The sequence below is a fragment of the Cottoperca gobio genome, chromosome 11 (assembly GCF_900634415.1).
Source record: "Cottoperca gobio chromosome 11, fCotGob3.1, whole genome shotgun sequence".
In the NCBI taxonomy this organism is placed as follows: domain Eukaryota; kingdom Metazoa; phylum Chordata; class Actinopteri; order Perciformes; family Bovichtidae; genus Cottoperca; species Cottoperca gobio.
The window spans coordinates 2,855,434-2,875,353 of NC_041365.1; the positions used below are offsets into that span (position 1 = coordinate 2,855,434).

Consider the following 19,920-nt stretch of genomic DNA (forward strand, 5'->3'; position numbering starts at 1 on the left):
CGTTATATTGTGTTGTGTTGTGTTGTGTGGGCTAAACTACAGTTTTAAACAAGTACTGACGTTTTACAGTCGGATGATGCTTCTGGAATAAAGTTCTAGTCATTCACACGGGATATTTATAACATGTCAGACACGGCAAATACAAAGATCCAAGTTTATAAAGCATTAAGGGCAAAATTAATACATTATTGTAGCATTGACTCTGCAAACTATATACAAGGATGTGCCTGAATTATTGCAGTTTGATCACTTTTATTTACAGCAAACAGACAAACACACAGCGTACGTTTTCACACTTTAATATAAAAATAGGTATTGCGATAAAGTCTCTGTATTAATTAGTTTTATTTTGAGTTATGTAACTGGTCACATGTGTAATTTGATGTCACCAGTTGGGTTTTTCTCATCTGAAGCAAAGGTCATAGCCTGGGTCTCAGCTTAACAATCCTTATTGAAATATAGTCTGGAAACCTTTGTGAATAGATATTGTTGGTTGAATTTCTCATTCAGGAATTCATTAAAACCACAGCCATTTGCTGAGAGTGCGCACATGTCCCCAGACACTTGCATAAGCCGCTCTACAAAATGTCCAGAAGCTGAAACCACCAACAGTCGCATTCAAATTTCCTCCCAAAATATAACATTTCCTTGACATCAGGAACGCGTCGTGCCGTCAGAAGTTTGCTGGGCGCACCATCATGGTTGTCATGGTGGCCATCACACTTGGACCCTTCCAATAGTACCACTTGATGCCGTTGTAGCGAACCACACTGGAGGAGCTGGGGTAATATATGCCATTCAGGTTGGATGGACCGCAAGCCTCAAACCACCAACCTGGAGAAGGAATGAGTCAGAGAGTTCAAGGAAAAAATGTGAATAAATTGAATTCGAGCTCATGTAATGTAACACCCAAATGTGAGTGCAGAGGGGGAATGAAATGCACTTTGGCACATTTACAAGCGGGTGGATAGAAATGTTTTACAGGATGAGGAGAGACGGATTGAGACGGGGGTAGACGTTGAGGGAAGATGCGTACCTCCTGATGCGAGCTGGGCGCACTTGCAGGTGCAACGGTCATTGTCTCTGTCCTTGGTGCTGAACTGGGTGCCAGTATGGGTGAGGCTGCTGGTCCGTCCAGCTGTGCCACTGAAGCCGTCGGCATGAAGGCTGGATTTTGGGAGAGTAATTAAAGAGCAAAGAATTTCAGCAAAAAAGCTCAGCCGCAGGCTCTCGTATTGATCATTTGAAGTTGTGTTGTGCAACTTGGCTTGTTGGCAGCTCTACATTGGCAGTGAATGGTTACTGCCTGAAAACTGTTTGAACTTCTGAAATCATCTAATGTCATGGTGGTCAAGTGAACACATCACAATCATGTTTACCAAAACCACATACCACAGGATTCCAGAGGGATGAGAAAGGCAACATGTCTAACTTGGTGAGTCCAGCTTTTTTTGGTTGGAGCTACTGTTTAGGAGACGCGTTTGTAGTTCTCTTTTAATTTGACAGTCTTTGTCTGACTTGTCGATTCCTTCTGGGCATACCTGGCATCAGGATTTTATCTTGGCAAATAGACAGCATCTTAAGTGGGGCAACACCCAATGCTCTTCTCTACTGTAGCACCATCTTTCCATTTAGAGCCTGTGTAGAGATGTGCAGTATTACATTAAAAAGCCTGTATATATTATGTCACCATCAAAGATAATAAAGATAAATGAAAAACAATCAAAGAATAACCACTTATATCCACTGTAGGCAACCATAGCCGGTTTAGTATGTGTAAAATACTTTTTGATACAGGGTACCACCTCCCTGAGGTTTCCATTGTTGCCAAACATCAATACAAAAAGCTAACCTAAATAACTAACTCATTATTCCTCCTCCATGCTGTGCTTTGTAAAACAACCCAAACAGTCGGAAGCAAATCTCTGTGCAAGTTAAATTGATTTGCTCGATTATTTTTCCTGTGTGTGTGTGTGTGTGTGTGTGTGTGTGTGTGTCTGTCTGTGTATGTGTGTGTGTGTGTGTCTGTACTGGTTTGAAGAGAGTGGATGAGGAGGTCAGCCCTGCTGTCTGGCCTCTCCTCTGCCCTGTCATTCTGTCTCGTTAGTACCAGACTCTCCCCTGAGTTATGGGAACCCCCCCCCCCCCCCCCTCCTTCCTCCATAGCCCGGGGCACGCTCTCTGTGATGACTAAATGAAGAATCCTCCTCTTGAATTTGTAAGTTCACAGGGCAGGGCAACACATCATGAGGGGCAGCGAGAGGGGAGTTTGAAATGGCGGTGCTCGGGATGAGAATAATGATGGAATGGCAGAGAGGCCGGGATACAGCGAGGGGATGTTTTTGTTAGATGACTTAACTTTTCTCTCTTCGTGATGGATCTTTGATGTGGGGAAAATTAAAAACCATCAAATTAGACAGGATGGCAACCACAGGCTACAGCGAGGCTGCGGACTGTGCCAGCTCTTCTTACTCTGCAAAACTTTTGCATTAGCTGTGACTTCCAGATGCATTAGTTCAGCTATTCCACCAATACCGCAGACCACAGGCTAATTCTTTTCAAGGTGACTGTCTTTTCATATTGTTTTTGTATCCTGTAATGACTAATATAGTGTTACATTCAAAGGAATGCCTGCCATGGGGTTTTTTCTCTAAGACTGGCTGTTCTTGGCCACTTAAAAGGGGGAAAGTGGTCTGTCATGCTGAAGATTAACGTATGAATAATGTTGCTGAGTTTAAGGTGAAGACCTCAATATTGCTCTTGGGAACACAGTGGATGCAGCTGAAGAGGAGGATTGCTTTGGCTGACTAGCTGCACAGCTCCGGTTGGGGAGTTTTAATATAAACCCACAGACGAAGCCAGCGTCATCGAGCATGCTAGTAAAGCTGGTACATATTGAACTAGTTACACAGAATATGGTCTCAGAGGTAGCAAGCTACAGAGGTGATTATATTCATTCAGGTGCTTCGCCCCACACTGTGGAGCCTACAGCAGAATTGTGAAACATTGCGTTTCATCGCGCTAATTATGTGGAACAAACTCAGGCAAATGCAATTTGCTGCACTATTAGGGATCTTGGAAAGCATACACCCACATATGATTATGATTTTTCATCTCTCAGAGCGTCAATCTCCATAAAGTTCCACAAAGCAAGGGAACATTCCTGTGAATTTGTATGAAATCCAAACAAAGTTTTTAGCTTTTGTTTTATTCTTTGTATGAAAGAGGAATTATGAGGAAGCCCGGCGTCAGTCCACACATGATCTTGTTAGTGATTGCAGGGTTACTGAGGAGCTTGGTTTGAGTTGTCAGTTCCTGACAGGGAGTGGGGGGGGGCAGGTATTGCCAAGCGTTACTGTTATACTCCAGTGGAGGAGGCTCCTCTAGGGGATTTTCAGGGGCAGCGGTGATGGCACAATAAAAATGGAAGCAAATGAAAGTGGCTGCGTGCCCTCCATGGAGCTCATCATGTTGAATGACATTCTTAAAAACGATCCAAGTGGTTCCTTAAATTCAGTGCTCAGGGATAACAAAGCTGAGAGAAGGAGAGAATAGAAAGGAGTTTGAACTGTCCACGGCTTCTAATCTGTTCAGATATTAGGAGCCTTACACCCAGAGGGAAGGCAACGATTGTCGCATTGCAATTATGCCTTATACAATAGAAGGCTCTTAATAAAACACTTTACTGAAATGAAGCACCTTTATCATAGTCCCATTCATGTCGTGTTTTAAGAGCCTTTTGTCACATCTTTTTGGATGATTTAATAATTTAAATTGTGAATTTCGACATGAGCCCTACATCATTAAAAGCTAGGATAAAGTCTGCACGTTCAATTATGAATTCAAATTGTATTACCTGTAGTTGTTCTCCTCTCCGTCTATGTAGAAGCGATTGTAGTGTGAGAAAGCCTCGTTCCCCTCTCTGTCTTTTAGCTGGACCTGCAGACTGTATTCCTGGGAGCTGGTCAGCTTGTGGATGATATCATTCCCCAGCCAGTGTTCCCCAGACGGCTCTCCAAAGCCCTGGATTAGACACAAAGACGGAGAAACAATGGAACAAGAAAGTATTCGAACAAGGGGGGGGGGGGGGGGGGGGGATTTTACCAAAGGCCGGCCAAGTGTTTTTGGAGTTTCTATGAAAATGGACCAACAATTTAAGAAGTCACATTTATCATTTTGATGGTTTAAGACAATCCGCTGAGCTTATGAAATGAAATACTCCACTCCCAAAGGAAAGGTCCGGTCAATTGAGACTTTTTAAAATCCTACCAAAGCTCAATTCGTGCCTGAAACATTTAGTAGTAAAATAAAAATAAAAAACTGGCTTTGTCAACAGATCCCACTGTTTGTTTGAACTACAGAGCTGAACATGAACACACGTTTTCTATCTCATTTTTTTGGCACTACAAAACAACTCTGATAGATCACTGATACAGAATAAACTGTGCAAGAACATAGGAGATGTAATGGTATGTGACTAAAAGATACAGACAGACGCAGATGCTCCCATACAGGGCACATGTGATATTAAGATGATGAGTATTGCGTATGATATCTCTGTGCTCAATTCTCCCCGAGTCGGATCAACACTGTTAAAGCTCCTCTTGTTCCACAAAGACCAATCTCCAGACTGCAGAAGCTTGTTCTATCAGCATGTGAAATGATCATGTTTGCTAACAGTAGCTAACATAACTTTGACCCAGCATCCACATGAGAAACTGTCCATTTTAGATGATACATCTGATGTCTTGAGCTTTAATTGTCAGATGTAACTCAGAAGCAGTTTGTCACCACAACTTGAAAACTACACAGCAAATCAAAACTAAATATGCGACTTGGAAATGTAATGATTAGAATAATGAGTCATGTTTTGTAATCGCAGTGATATCGTCAGCCGTTACAGTATTATCTGTAAATGTACAGATGAAGTTTGACAACAATGCTTGTCAGTGCCACAGTTGGGGTCGTTCTCACCTTATTTTTCCATTTATATGATTTGATATTTGTTTTTCAAATTATTTCTTTAAAGTAAGATATATACGTCTTATATATTAGGTGTAATACTATTATTTTAATGCTATTTTGTAGCACTCAACAAGTGTACAGTATTCACAACGGTCTTTATTGCACAAATCCCCCCTCCCCTCCCCTCGTCCGACGAGCATTGGAGCTGCTAGCTTTCCTTTAAATCCATTAACCACTTATACACGATACAGAGGCGGAGTATAAAGAACACGCTATATCAAAGACGTAACTCTGCAGCCAGAGTTATTGGTTAAATTATGTCAACAGGTTGAAGGCACGGTAATGGGAAGATTATTTCACCGCAGCGGTAAGTGAACATAAATACAGTGATCCACTCGGGCGAGATGGCTTTAACAGAAATGGTTTAACTGTGTGGATGTTATCCCTCGAGGGAAATGATAATCGCAGCATTCTATTCAAAGAGATGACATAAGAGCAGGCGAGTAATGTGACCTCTGCTAATGAATCTTCACAGAGTGTCAAATGTTTGACTGACACGCATATGTGAGAGGTGGATTCACAGTCTTGAGTAGGCCAAACAGATCCGACAGTCAATCAGCATGCAACCATTAAAGACTGATCACATTTCCAAGGCAGAAGTTGAATCAAACTCTACATCTGCAGATAATAATCTTCCTTTGTTCAGTCTAACTGAAGGACTTTTTCTCCTTGATTTCTAAGTCGCTTCGTCCATCTGTCGAACTGTTTGTTTTTAGTCTTAAGTGAGAGTGAGCACACAGTGAGAGCCTTGGCGCATTTCTCATTTGACCAGCGAGGCCTGGGTGCAACATTTGATCAACAGTGACCACAGTGAGGACAGGGGAGTGTGGGCCGGGGCAGTGAAGCGTTTTAGTACATGCGTTATCTGCCATCTACAGGGCCCCTGTGCTCCCACGCCCCAACTGGAACCAAATATTTATCATCCACTTGTAAAAATATTGTTCTTGAAAGAGCTTTTTTCCTGTCTCTATCTCTCTCTCTTTCTGTTTGCTCTATGCATTGTAGTTCCAATCTAAGCTTTGGCAATTGATTTGTTGACAAAGGTGAAAGACAAATTGCTACTCCCCTCAATTCTCAAAACGAGCCTCGCTCATTTGTTCTGGGTGTAATTAAATAGTCGAAAAGGCTCGTGAGCATATGCTTTTCTCTCAGTTGTTTTCTATTGCGCAACGACATATTGTTTTTATTGATTAAATGTTGTGATAAAGATTCAAATAAGCATTAAAGCACTAACTGTGTCCAAACAAAACAAAAGCCAAAGGTTAAAACATGCTGGAGCAACTTTATACTCTCTTGTGTACGATTGTACTGTATCCAGTTTGAATTGGAAAATGCTGTTACTTTCATCACCGAAATCATTTCCATACTCGGGAAAGCTATTGGGATTAAGGATGGATGCAAACAGTAGGGTCATTGAAGTACATGACGTGTGTGTGTGTGCGTGTGTGGGAGAATGACAGGGAGAGGGAAGGAGAGCAGGTGCAATAACACAGGGGGTGGTAGAGGACACGAGGGCGGCCAAATGCAACAACCGCAGGTCACCTGGGATCACAGGCTAGCCGGGATCCCACGCCTCTCCGTGCCAAATCACCCGTGGACGGTTATTGGAACCTCCTGTCCAGTCCCACAATACCGATCCACGCTACCTACACTGATAACAATGCACTTTAACAACACCTCTGCTCAACTCACCATTTTGTAATCTCTCCACCCACGGTGGAAGTTTACCGAGCCGTTTCTCCGATGCTGTAGCACCGTCCACCCACCACCTTCAGTCTTCATGTCGCAGAACACCTGTGGAAATGAAGGCAAATCGTAAGAAGCTTTTATTACTTGGGACTGGACAGTGAAAATTAATGCTTTTTTGAGTACTGGTGTTTCTTATTAATTAAGTCATTTGGAGTTGTGTTTCAAGTCCAATATTCACCCTCCCTTGGTCTCTACAGCTGCGGAGGCAAACTAAACGCCCCACTGTGTTAACCAGCTGGTGCCTTACAGTTGTTTGGTGTTGGGCCAGTTGTGTTTAGTGGGTACATCAGAGTCTAGGAAACAAGTTTGATGAGACAGAACCCAAACAGTCGATGTGCGGGCCGTTTAACCAAATCCATGAGCAGAAAGAAAAACTAAATGTTCTGCAGAGTTCTCTTCATCACTTCAAATGTTGACACCTTTTACGTGACTCATAATCATTTGATATTGTATTCATTGTTTTTTGATTATTTCAGCTTTAGACCATAATAAAAACAAAGTTCCTTCGGTTTAAAACTGATGCTTAAAGCTTGAAGTTTGTAAACGAGGGTTAAAACATAATATATATAATGTTCCCTAAATTAAGATCTAATAGAAAATATAAAAAATATTGTTTTGGCATTAGTACCATATTGTTACCAATATTGAGTTTTATATATTGAATATTATATATTTTTATAAATATCCAGCCTTTTCTTATTTTCCATTTCAACAACAACAATTGACATTGATGAAGTGAAGTGAAGTGTTTTTTGTCAATAACCTCAGATTAGTTTACAGAGTGTTTTATATGAGAAGAGTGCCAAGAAGTTGCATGAAGAAATAAAACGCACTATAGTCGTTCTGTTATTTGAAGGATGCCTTTGAAGCCTCAGGATTCGTGTTGGGGGGGGGGGCCGCCCAACATTTCTGGGTGTCACGCGAGAATATAAACCCAGGTGGGAAGGAAAAACTAACACATCAGCATGTTCTCTCATCCCCTTGAGTGGGGGTTGAGGAGGAGGCATCTGCGTTTTGGGTTACACACACTGTTTTCTTTCTTACTTGGCTGCACATTTTGCTATATGTAGATATGTTTGGGAGAACAAATAGGAATGGATTACACTCATTCATCTAGTGACAGAATTTGAAATGTAGACTTGTTAAGGGATATTAAAGGTGAGGTTGGACTGGATATATTCCAGCTTCCCTCAGGTATTGTGATGAAATGACCGTGTGCCTTTCTCCCGTGGGCGGTAAGATTAGATCCTTCTTAATGTGCTAACGTTAAAAAGTGTATTCACCGTTCATACCTCAAAGCTACAGGGTGGGACCATGTCAGTTTTCTTAGTCACCATGTTTTCATCTCTTTGCAATGCTGTCGCCTCAAATTATAGAAAAGCCACCATGTCAGTTTTCTTCGTCACCATGTTTTCATCTCTTTGCAATGTTGTCGCCTCAAATTATAAATATCGTCAGTGACATTTCTGTGTCGATAACGTCTGCGACCTGCGACGTGGTTAGTAACCGATGAAACAAAATTGATTAGGTTTGCCGGTTGCTCGAATGCTTTCCACCATATAAACCACCCTGACATGTCTCAAGAGTCTGGCAGTATGGACGCTGGTATGTGGACAGCATCCCAAGGGCTCTCTCTATTTCCACAACTGGCTATTTTCTGCTAGAAATGAAATGAGAGTTTCCAGCAATTTCCCAGAATGGGAACGCTAAATCAAGGTCAAAAGGCACTCTGGTCTTTTACCTCTTAAAACAGAGCAGACTGGCAATATGCTGTGATTATCCTCTGGCACATTAAGCCAATGTTCTTGCCTTAAAGGCATCACGCTGAATAAAACAGCAGGGTCTTGAAATAGATTCTTTTTAAGTAATTTCTCAAATGTGATCGTTGTTCTGATTTAGACCAAATCCATGTTTAATACTCCAAATTCACTTATTATTGTTATTATCCAGTAAGGAGTCAGTTGGGGCCAAATCCATTAGAATCTAAAATGCAGACAATTTAAGCGTTATTATAATAAAAAATATATATCATGCTGCGGTGATTATTCAAAAGGGCTTTCAGGGGACACAAAAGTTGCTTCACAATGTGTGTTAAGAGAGAAGCCTTAATGTGTTTAATGTTATGAGTCCTGTGCATATATAACTCTTAAAGGCAACAGAGGTATGAAATAAAACATTTTAAAAAAAAGAAGCTGATCCAAGCTGTTAATTATTTGTTTGGTAAGCCATCATTATTCACAACCGTGGTGATTAAAAGTTACATAGATGGATAGATAACAGTCAAAATCTGCCTTCCACATATACGTGAATGCATTTTGTCTCTTGTCCAACTGAGGAAGCCCGCGCTCCGCTTTGAAAATAGGGCAATTTGTATCTGCCCCAATTTTTACGCAGCCACCCAGATTGCCAACCACATTGGAATCAGATGGCATAGATTGAAAGCAGCAATGATTTCGGGAGTACTAACTCGTATCAGTGGAATCGTACATTGGCCCCAGTTGGCAGGAAACACATGGCACCAGTTCCTAACACCTGGCCGCCTTACCCACAGGAAATGAAGAGGAAGAACAGGGGAAAACAGAGGCTGTAAGAGATGGTGCCAACAAGCAAACTAGACTGAAAGTAATGAATAACAGAACTGCTTTTTCTTTTTCTGTGGTAAGCTCTGAGAGTGAATGTCCCTGCCGCATCTTGCTGGGATTTAAAGAAAGGATGGCCTGCTGGTGGATGCCATGGTTGAGTTAGCAAGGGGTAGCTACTTCAGGTCAGCAGAGGTTCCTCCTAAGCTTTTCTGACTTTGCATTCAGCAGTGCTCACCATGAAGCCTGCAGGGCATAATGCTCCTGTTGCTTATTATTTTACCTCTCTGTAACCAAGCATGGCATTTCCATCAACCCTCTATACCAAAAGCCCCCGCAAATGATCATTACATCAGACTAGTTTGTCCATCCAGTGTTTACTGTTCCATAAAGTAACGATTTAAGCCCTTTGAATGTCATTATGTAGCGTGCGAGAGCTTTATATCACACAGGCTGGACAACAAAGAAACAACCCCAGTGCTAAATACTGAAAGACAAATGGGGAAAATGTGTCGCAAGAGCTTTCATGTCACAGTTCGTTGGGTGAGATTTGCAAGAAAAGGGCCAGTGACCTTTAACGCTTTACTACCTTGACACTCTGCGTGGAGTTAGGCAGGCGTATGCTGTACGTTCCACTCTCTGTCACTCCAGATCGCAGGATCTCCGCACAGTCCCCGAAACTAAGCAACTTCTCCTTCGGCATATTGGAGATTTCTGGAAAAACATGCAGGCATTTATTTACAGATGGCAACTTTATGGGTTTTGCACACAAATCCCGAACCCATATGTGAGTTATCTTGTAATGTTAAGCTCTGGCTTAAGTCTAGTGTCTGCGGTGCATGCATGTGTCTGGGATTTGAATTACAAGCTGTTCTAGGTGATGATTTTGTAAAATGTTTCCTTTTTTTAAAAAGCCAAATCCCATGCTCATTAATTGAAAACTGTAGATCCCTTTTTGCTTAAAATGCATCCTGGTGTTTATTGATTGCTACTATTCAGTCTTCTTTGCACTAAGGAGGTAATGAATCATAGAATACAATTGTATCCTAAATACTAGGGAGGGAGTGCGCTGTCTGTAATCTGTGTTATACTTACAAAACATCTGTCTTGTGTAAATGTATATCTTTTGTTTAAAATAACTGACGTTGGCTGTACAATATGCTCATTCAAAGAGGGCAAACCTCACAGCTTTACCATTGCAGTGGTTGACCATCGCCAGCAGCTGCTGAACAGTGTCTGTGAGCACGTCCTGCTGCCTCTGTAGTAAGCTGCTGTTGAGCGTGGAGCTGCCCAGTTCACCCTGGAGCTGACTGACCAGTCGACTCTGCCTCTCCAGAAGCTCCTGAAGCTGCTGCTTTTCGCTCTGCAAGCCCTGCAGCTCCCTCCCATACCGAGCCTCCAGTGCCAAAAGCCTCTGTTCGAGAAAACTACCAAAGAGAAAAATCAGATTCTATAAATTTGGCTATGACGATAAAACGATAGCATCGCCGTAGACGCGCCTTCAATAGCAAAAAGAAAATATGTTTGGATAGTTTCCCATTCACTTAGGCCCATAGTTTACATTAGCCATCTGTTTGTTTGTGCCACTAACCGGGGGGGTGTATGGTCCGTGCAGGCTTTGATAGTTTGTTTATTGGACTAAAATCCAAAGTGTCAAAAAAGAGTAAACTCCACGAACTTTCGTCTCATCCTCCCTGTGGCCAGGAGACCCTATTTGACCGTTATTCACGCACACTCCCATTCTGAGCTGAACAGAACGTGCCACAAACATGTTTTACTGACACCTGGCGCTGTGATAATTTCTGCTACTCGCTCCATCTTTTATTGTATTGATTAAAAAGTCCTGACCCATCCCTAGGTTACAGGGATCTGGGGAAAAGCAAATCTGAAGACACAATATTACATCAAATGGTAAAATGCATCCTGAATGGTAAGAGTGACAGAAGATATAAGAGAGCGGACGCAGGTGGAGCATCCATCCATTTAATAATACCGTTCTCAGCGGAGGTTGCACAAACTTGCACATTTACATGATGATGACTAATGGACATCCGCGCGACAGTCTCATTGAGCTAACATCATACAAACACCTGTGCTGCAGCAGCAGTCACACATTGGCCTGCGTGCTAAGCCTCTCGATCACAGCCATGAAGCAACACTCTGACTGTGTGTGTGTGTGTGTGTGTGTGTGTGTGTGTGTGTGTGTGTGTCTCTGCACAGTGGCCACATCTCCACCTCCAAATGAAGATCATAAATCCCTGCAACCTGATCTTTATGGCTTTGACTGACTACTGTGCAGCAGTTATTTATTGAAACAATCCAGCCACCCAGATTGAACAAGCTACGTTTCAGCCCTGTGCACATGCAGCCACTACACTAAACGTGTATCCTCAATCTCCCACTTTAAGGCAGCGACTCGGAAAGTGGCCTGGAAGGAAAGCTGGATCAATCTAAATCATTTTTTAACATCACTCCTTTTTCATATTTGCTTTGTGGAGAAACACTCAATAAAAGTGGCAAAGCAAGCTAACAAATTGTTTTCCATTATGTGTATTTTACTTTGAGGTACAGTGTAGTTTTGAGCGTGGCGGTAATCCAACACAGCAATGTTTAAACAGTTAGAGGGTTTGACAGACCAAACATGGTATTTTGGTTCCCAATGCATCCTGGGCAATTAAATTGTTATGCTTAGGATCTTGTGCTTTTTATTATTATTATTATTATAATATATAGTATTGCTATTAGACTGCTCTCACCCGCTCTGCAAAATACTGCACTTCCTGCCAATAGTATTTTACATGTAATGCTTATGAAAACAAACATGTCTCCCTGCACTTTTTAAGTTGGCAGCAGTTCAAAAACTGTCTCATTGCCCTCAAGGATCAGTAGCAGTAGCCCCCTACAACCACTACAGTTCCCTTTTATCCCACAGCTGCCTGCCTGCACATCTACTCTGACCCTTCTAATTTCATCAGTCCCGTCCTGGTGTTTACCCTTGTGAAGATGTATTCATTTATTTGCACGTCAGAGCCATGTCACCGACTTGAAGGACGAGGGCCAAAAGGGCAGAGCAGGGCAAAGCACAAGCAGATGTGTAACAGGTGTTGGAGCTGGGGCCACTGTGTTCTCCCGGTCACACTTGGTACAGATGGGTGGAATGATAAACAATCAGATACAAAGAGAGAAAACACCCGCTCCCTTTCACATCGCCCAGCAGCCTGTCCTTAACCTCTGCTGGCCCTCATTTGACATTGTGTTTCATTTTGAAGCAGGAAAAACAGCAGCTAAATGAATAAAGAAAAATAGCACCACCCACAGTAACCGCAGACTCACTAACAGAACATATGAGAAAAAAACATTACATTGTGGTAAATACAGTTCTTGACTGATGGGTGATTTTCTGGGAAATGGAAAGCAAAAAGGACTGCATAATATGACCCTGTGATGTCCAAAATGAGAGAATAGGGGCCTTGTGAATTACCACTTAAAGTCACATAATGGATCTGAAAATGAAGTGCCATTTTCACAGTAGAAAAGCTACCCTGGATGTCTTGCAGTGCATAAAAATGTACTTGCCTGAATAATCTTTGAAGGGTGTTTGCTCACCTGTTTTTATCACTGAGGCGTGAGATCTCCTGAGTCTGCAGGAGAATATGTTTCTCCAGCCGGTTAGTGAAGAGAGAGTACTCGAGCAGCTGGATCTCCAGGCGACTTGTCTGGTTTAACACCTAATGGATTGATGAAAAAAAGAAGAAAACATTTATATTATTATGTAGAGTGTTGAAGACTGGATGGCAGTGATGAGGGACTGATTGACAGGGAACGGGGAGGGGTGCTGCCCACCAGCTGAATGAATAAAAAACACCCTAGGGGATAAACAATCATCCCATCACAGCACATCACATCACAAGGCTCATAATGCTTGATCTTACAATGAAAACTTGAGCAAGAATTATCTCACACGCCCCTGTGACATGTTTTGAAGTTGCGAATGAAACAAAAGCTCGAACAAAGCAGCTCAGATATTTGCACAGGTTGCGGTTTCATATCCACTTTGATAAGAGTAAAAGAAAGCATGAGGACCAAAACAGCCCAATCTGTAATAACAGCTCCGTGGCATGATTGAAGACACATCTGTGTTGTGCTACTGAGCTTTATGTTTTAATTGGCTTGTTGTCAGACTCCGAGCGCAACTCAGTGTGTCAATCAGAGCCGGTAGAACCAAATACCAGCTGTTTAAAAGCGGTCGCCGCCACATTTGGGCATGGCTTCTCGGCAGGTTACATCTGATTTACATTTAATTAGCTATTCGCCAAGTGTTTCTCAAGTGACGTCATTTGTTTTTGCATGGGTGTGACGCCCACAGTTGTTCATTTGGAATGGCTGCAAACAAGTTGTCTATGGTCTCACTCAAATTCTTCTTGATGGGCTCACCTGGGTCTCAACGTCTGTCAGTTTGCGAGTCTGCTCCGCTGATTGGCTGAGAAGGTTGGTTCCCATTTCCAGCATGGCAGCTGTCTGGGTGTGTACCGCAGTTCTCTTCATTTCCTCCATCCCAGAGCGCACATTCTCCTGGATGAAGTTCTCCAGCTGTACGGAGAACAAGCAGACTCTGAGAATAGTATCCAGCATGTCAGATTCCCTAGGTTCATTGCGGTGATAATCATATTTCAGGAGGTAATATGTTCACTGACAGCTTGATGCAGTGTGAAAGTAGCAACCTTAGGGTGATCTGTCTTTTTCACCTCAATCTTTTCAGGTACTGTGATGATGTCATTGAATATAGTACCCTTAGGGCACTTGCACTGTCTCGCAACCCAGCTATCCATCCGCAGTTCTACCTCAGGCTAATACTGACCCTTCCATTATATATAAAATGATGCACTGTATAGGTGTTTCAATGGGATTTCAAAAAGAACAGTAATGATATACACCAAGAGCTTGACATTGTGATACTCGTGTGCAGGACTTCAGGGATAGTCGCCTATACTCTGTAATCAATCACAGGGTCAGAGAAAGAAGCATTGGCAAAAGCCATCATATGTTGCAGAGGGAGTAAAAATAGGATGGCATCAATCTTGCTCCAATAAATTGATTTTCTTATTAATGTGGTCGGTTTGAGCAAACGGCATCTGGAAGACACATTTGGCTTTCCCTGCCGTGAACGATGGAATTTAGTTTGACGTTTAACGGGCAACGGCCTGTGCCTTGCAATAAAGAAAAGTAGAATATCGAACCGGAGAACATTAATATTTATGACTTTTTTTGCGGGCAGAAAAGATCTGAATTAACTTGGTGAACCACGTGTCTGGAAAATGAAGACTCTAAAGAGAACCCATTCAAACGTATCCAGCTAATGAGTGGCTATTCTCTAAAAGACGAAGAGAATTCAAATTAGACTCCGATTGTTTGTTTTTTATTTTCGATAAAAATTCTCATGTCAGAGAGGAATGGGGTTAGGATGCGAGATATCTTTTTTCTATCTTTTATGCAGAACAAAAATACTGATCCAAGCTGGCAATTAAATTGTTTGCCTGCTTGTAATCTTTGTCTCTTTGTCTCTTACTTGCTCTTGTTCTCTCCGTTTCCTTTAAACTCTCCCCCTTTCTCCCTCTTGGTCCGTAAATCCATCTCTCACATTTAGCTACTTAAGGACAACTGAGGCAGCAGAAAGAATCCCTCCATAACGAAGGTTATGAAGAGATTACCAAACGGATTAAAGCCAATTTCAAAAGAAGAACCAAAGGTCCCTGCATCATAATCAGCCTCATGTCTTGAAGCTGCTATCAGCCGCCTGTCCAAAGTGTTTCTATTACAGCTTTCTGTGATTGAGCTCAATCCAGAGGTCTTGATACACTCCATCTCCCACTGCCAATTGCATCAATTGCAGTTCTGTCAAATGCCAGATAAATCTCATTTGGGATGTAGCATAATTCTGCCTGTTGTGTCTAAGAGGGAGTAGGGATCATTGCTTAGAAAACCAAGGGAGTTGTATCACTTGATATCTTAATTGTCGAGCGAATAGAGACATTTGTTCTCAGTTATAATTACATAGGAGAAGGGAGAACGCATACACGCCGTTCTGGCAAATGATAATGATGGGCATCACCAGAGATAGATGCATTCTTGGCCTTAAGAGTCACCAAAATGATAAAGAACCATATTGTTTCACTTCTCATGGTATCTAACTATGCAGATAGCTTTGAAATTCTGCCTCCACCAATGGACAATAATAACATTTTGCCGTCCACAGCTTTTTATAATGACATATTTTGAAAAGATCTCCCTGTTATTCTGGGTTTTCATTGGAACTACTTTCTGTTGAAGATTATACAGACTAATTAGGACATTGTTTCTGGAAAGAGATGTTGCTGATGAATCTTTTAAATCTGGAGGTTCATCAAAGGATGGTAATGTCGGTCAAGCCGCCACTTTAGTCTCTACAGATATATAACAAAAAAATAAATAGTGGATGGTGTTGCCATGACATTGTGTGCAGACATTCATTGTCCCCAGAGGAATTCTAATGACTTTTCTTATCCCTGACATATATTTAGTGTCACCACACAGTTTTGACTTATCACAGTCAAATCTTAGTAGCTACTGCACCATACTTTGTATAGATATTCATGGTTCCCAGATGATGTATCCTAATGACTTTGGTGATCCCCTGACTTTTCCTCTAGCTCCGTCATTTGTAGGTTTGAGTGAAACTATTGGATGGATTGCCTTTTAGATTTGCTAATGTTATGCTAACATGGTAAAAGTCATACCAGCATGTTAGCATCTGGACATTAGCTTTCAGCTCAAAGCACTGTTGTGCATAAATACAGTCTAAAAGAGCCGTTAGCATGGCTCTTGTTGGAATGTAATTTTAAATTCTGTGAGCTCCGCAAACATAATTCCATTCTCCCCTGTCATATTAGATGTAGATATCGCAAAACCTTGGCCAGTTAAAACCAAAACTATCTCATGCCAAGATACCACTAGAGATAAGTAAGAAAAGATGTTTTTGTAATTTGGATGAACTGACTCTTTTTAAGATGTTTTTAAGTCCGATAGGGAATGTGCAAGATGGAGAAAGGGGATGTATATTTAATGAAAGTTTAAAAAAAGCAAGAAAAAGGAGCTAATGGATGATTGGTCATATACTTACTTAATGAAATATTACTGGGCCAGGAAATCGGGTCATCTGAGGGTAGCCTAGCCACCTTGATCTCTATGCAATATTTCTGCATTAGCATAATCCGCCCAGACTCTTAAAAGCACTAACAAAAGCATGCTCACATCCTTTTTTTTGCCAAACCCTCAGGGCAGCTGCTGGCCAACGGGACTAGATGCGGGGCTGCATTGGGGGTTAGAACAAAAATATAACAAACACTAGTTTTATCTTGGAAAGAAGGAATCTGGAACCCTTAATACAGTTCTGTTGCACTCATCGACTTGGAGGTTCCTCTGCAGAACATGCTGGATTTGCGTGTGTGTTCCTGAGTTTGTGTGTGTGTGGATGTGTGTTTTCTTTCAAGGGGTTTGGGTTGAAGGCTCACAGTAAGGGTTATATTATCCCAGGGGAGCTTTGAGTGAGATCGTACAAAGTTTCACAGACGCACCGACACAGAGTTGCCTCAAGCTCTTTCCCCATGCATTTCACCAATTTCTTTCCAAATCTATGTAGATAGGCTTAATGAGGTCCACAAGGTGCTGAAAGGGCTTTACCATCTGGGGGTCAAAAGTCAGTAATAGCCTTGTGCATATGTAAAAGAGGCTCTCTGGGGTCGTGCAGTGTTTATGAGGAAATCCCACCTACAGTGCGATCATTTATGCATTACTATGGCCTGGTGGGGTTAACTTGTTGAAAGGTTGGATCTTTGTGTTCTTTCCAGACGTTATGTGGAGGAAGTTTGGCAACAGAGCAAGATATGTGTCAGCAGAGCTTTTTATGAAGGGGGGGGGGGGGGGGGGAATCTCCATGCATCTAATTCATGGCCGCTTATGTCACTGCTCTGGTGGGAGTGAAAGAGAGTGACAATATGCTGCACAGTATATACCCAGGATGAGTGCAAAATGTGATGCTTTGCAGACTATATGCATTAATAATATACTGTGCGCACAAGGGAAAGTCTGTGCACTCTCTCATTATCTCTTCCCGACTCAGAACGTGGCCTCATGGGATTCTTTCCATGTAAGATAGGTCTCCTGTTCATAGACTCATCATCAGACAGAGTGCACACAGGGGAATTAAGTGTGTGTGTGCTTCTGGGTGTGTGTCGCGAAAGCCTGAGCAAGATAGACAGAGTAAAAGATCTGGTGGTCGACAAGTCAATGCGTAAGATGGAACACATTTGTCTTCCCAGAGGTGAAAAAATGGTCCAGATAGAAGTGAAGAAGATGAATAGAGTGGAGCAGAGTGTCAAAAGGAGAGGAGACTCGGGAAAGGAAATGAAGGAAAAAGGGAAACTTTCTTATGGCGAAGGAGAGTGGAGAGTAACAGAAGCACAGGAAGAACTTTGGCAATCATAATGCCCCATTTTTAAATCCTGAAATATAATCAACATGTTTACTCTCAGCCAGCCAAACTAAACACTCGACATAAACCCTTATAATCGGCCCGAGGATTAGTGTATACCATAAATATTTTGTGAGTGATGCAGACAAGAATAGAGAGAACGGGTGGAGAGGAGTGGCGTGTCAGTCAGTCTGTCCTAGACAATGGCCCAACACTGATTCTGTGCCCTGATGACCTTAGCAATGAAAACACTATTGTGAAACCAACTTTTAATCGCATCATTTCATTTTAGTCAGTCATAATCCAAGCTAAATGCAACTGCAAAGGCCAACGGCCATGCTGAAATGTGTCTCCAGCAGATAAGCATTATTTTTTCACTGAGGAACTCATTTTTGGGAGTTTAGTACACAGTTTTCAGCCGACTTTGGCTTACACACGAGTCAAGAGGTGAACTTTCTGAGTTCTGTTTTTTGCCTGTGGGGGACAATACTTACTCAGAAGGTTTAACTGTGTGATACATTTGGCACTGTTTGCCATTAGCAAACTTATTTCATCTTACTTGACATGGAGCCAGACATGCACACAGCGATCATCCAGGAAATCCTAGCTAAGCACTGAATTTATCAATAATGACGGCTTGTCAACAGATGTTACCGGATGGTGTACTCCATGGACATCCCATGCTTCCCCCCCCCCCCCTAACAATTTATTTGAGGGTCTGCAGGCTTAAATGTGACTTGTGAAGAGGAGGAAAGACAAAGAAAGTGTGACAGCAAAGAGGTAGAATAAGATGACGGAGGAGAAGGTGGTAAAGTAGTAGATTTAGTTCAGAGACCTTACCTTGTGCAGCCACTGGGTGTTATTCTCCATGGCACTCTCTAGATTTTCCAGCTTCCTCTCCTGCCAGGAAGGCCTCTCCTTTTGGGCCTTACCTGGCTTGGATTGGCTTGTATCAGACTCTGCCTCGGGCGGGGAGTCCCTCTGGAGGGTGTTGGTGACCTGGAAGTCCTTTAAGGGGTGGCAGAGCTCCACCTCGGGGAGGATGAAGGTGTAGCTGCAGGGGCCGTGCTGCACGTGATGCTGTTGGCGTTCTGAGCCGATCGCGGTCGCCAGCAAGTAGGCCAGATAGGCAAGGGTCAGGGCCAGCAGGCGGCCCATGTCAGGGGAGAGGGGAGAGGGAGGGAGGAGAGTGGTAGAAGGAGGTTGCTCCACCTGGCAGAGCAGAGAAGTGAGTCAGGTGAGTTGCCCGTTTGATCCTCTATATCTCCTGTATCTTTTTCCGTCGTTTGTTAAAAAGTCCCTCAAGACTCTTGACTCTGTTGTCTCGGTACAACTCCTGCTGCTTCTGTCTCCTGTTTTTTTCTTTTCTTCTTTTGGCTGGTCCTCTTCTTCGCTGTTGCATCCAGAATTCTTCTTCACCCCAGTTCCTGCTCCCGCTGGTCCTCGTGAGAGCGGACCGAAAACACACACAGGAAATGAGGATTGCCTATTATTGTAACTCCAACACTCTAGTCCAGGAAACCAACATCAGACTTCCCTCTCACCATTTATCTCTCTTCTGAAAAGTTGCCTTTTTCTCACTGCCTTCTTTTTCGAGCTGCATGAGTCCATGCGTTGGTCTGGAGGAGAGGGGAGAGGAGGGGTTGGAGTGGAGAGTGGCCCGCTTCAGGATGTTGGCTGAAGTGGGAAAGCTCTTAAAGTAGAGAGAGAGAGAGAGAGAGAGAGAGAGAGAGAGAGTGGCGTACCTCTAAACACACACACACAAATGCACCTCCTTAGCACATAGTCACTCAACCACCCTTCCCTTTTTCACTTTCTCCCTCCCTCTTAGGGTACTCTTGTTTGCGGGGGTTAGAAGAGGAAGCTACAAAAATACACACAGCTTACCACAAGAGCGAGAACTTTCTCTCACAACTTTTAGCTCTTTCTTTTTTTCTCTCTCTGAACATAAAATGTGCTCTGTTTACATTGACCATCATAACTGTAAGTATAGTACAGTGCACCAAATATGTTGTACAAGCTTTAAAATGTATTTCTAAAAGGTAGAAATAAAATTTAAAA

The 19,920-nt window shown here is 42.5% G+C and overlaps 1 protein-coding gene across 1 annotated transcript; it reads right to left on the bottom strand.

The window, feature by feature from the left end:
* Positions 1–235: 235 nt before the first annotated feature.
* angpt2b (angiopoietin 2b) lies at positions 236–19,553 on the bottom strand. Its single transcript, XM_029443109.1, has 9 exons — positions 18,700–19,553; positions 13,788–13,943; positions 12,960–13,081; positions 10,548–10,780; positions 9,943–10,067; positions 6,718–6,819; positions 3,857–4,023; positions 1,037–1,167; positions 236–834 (listed from the first exon to the last, which is right to left on the bottom strand). The coding sequence occupies exons 1-9, from the start codon at positions 19,015–19,017 to the stop codon at positions 674–676; spliced, it is 1,515 nt and encodes a 504-aa protein (XP_029298969.1). The 5' UTR covers positions 19,018–19,553; the 3' UTR covers positions 236–673.
* Positions 19,554–19,920: the final 367 nt, after the last annotated feature.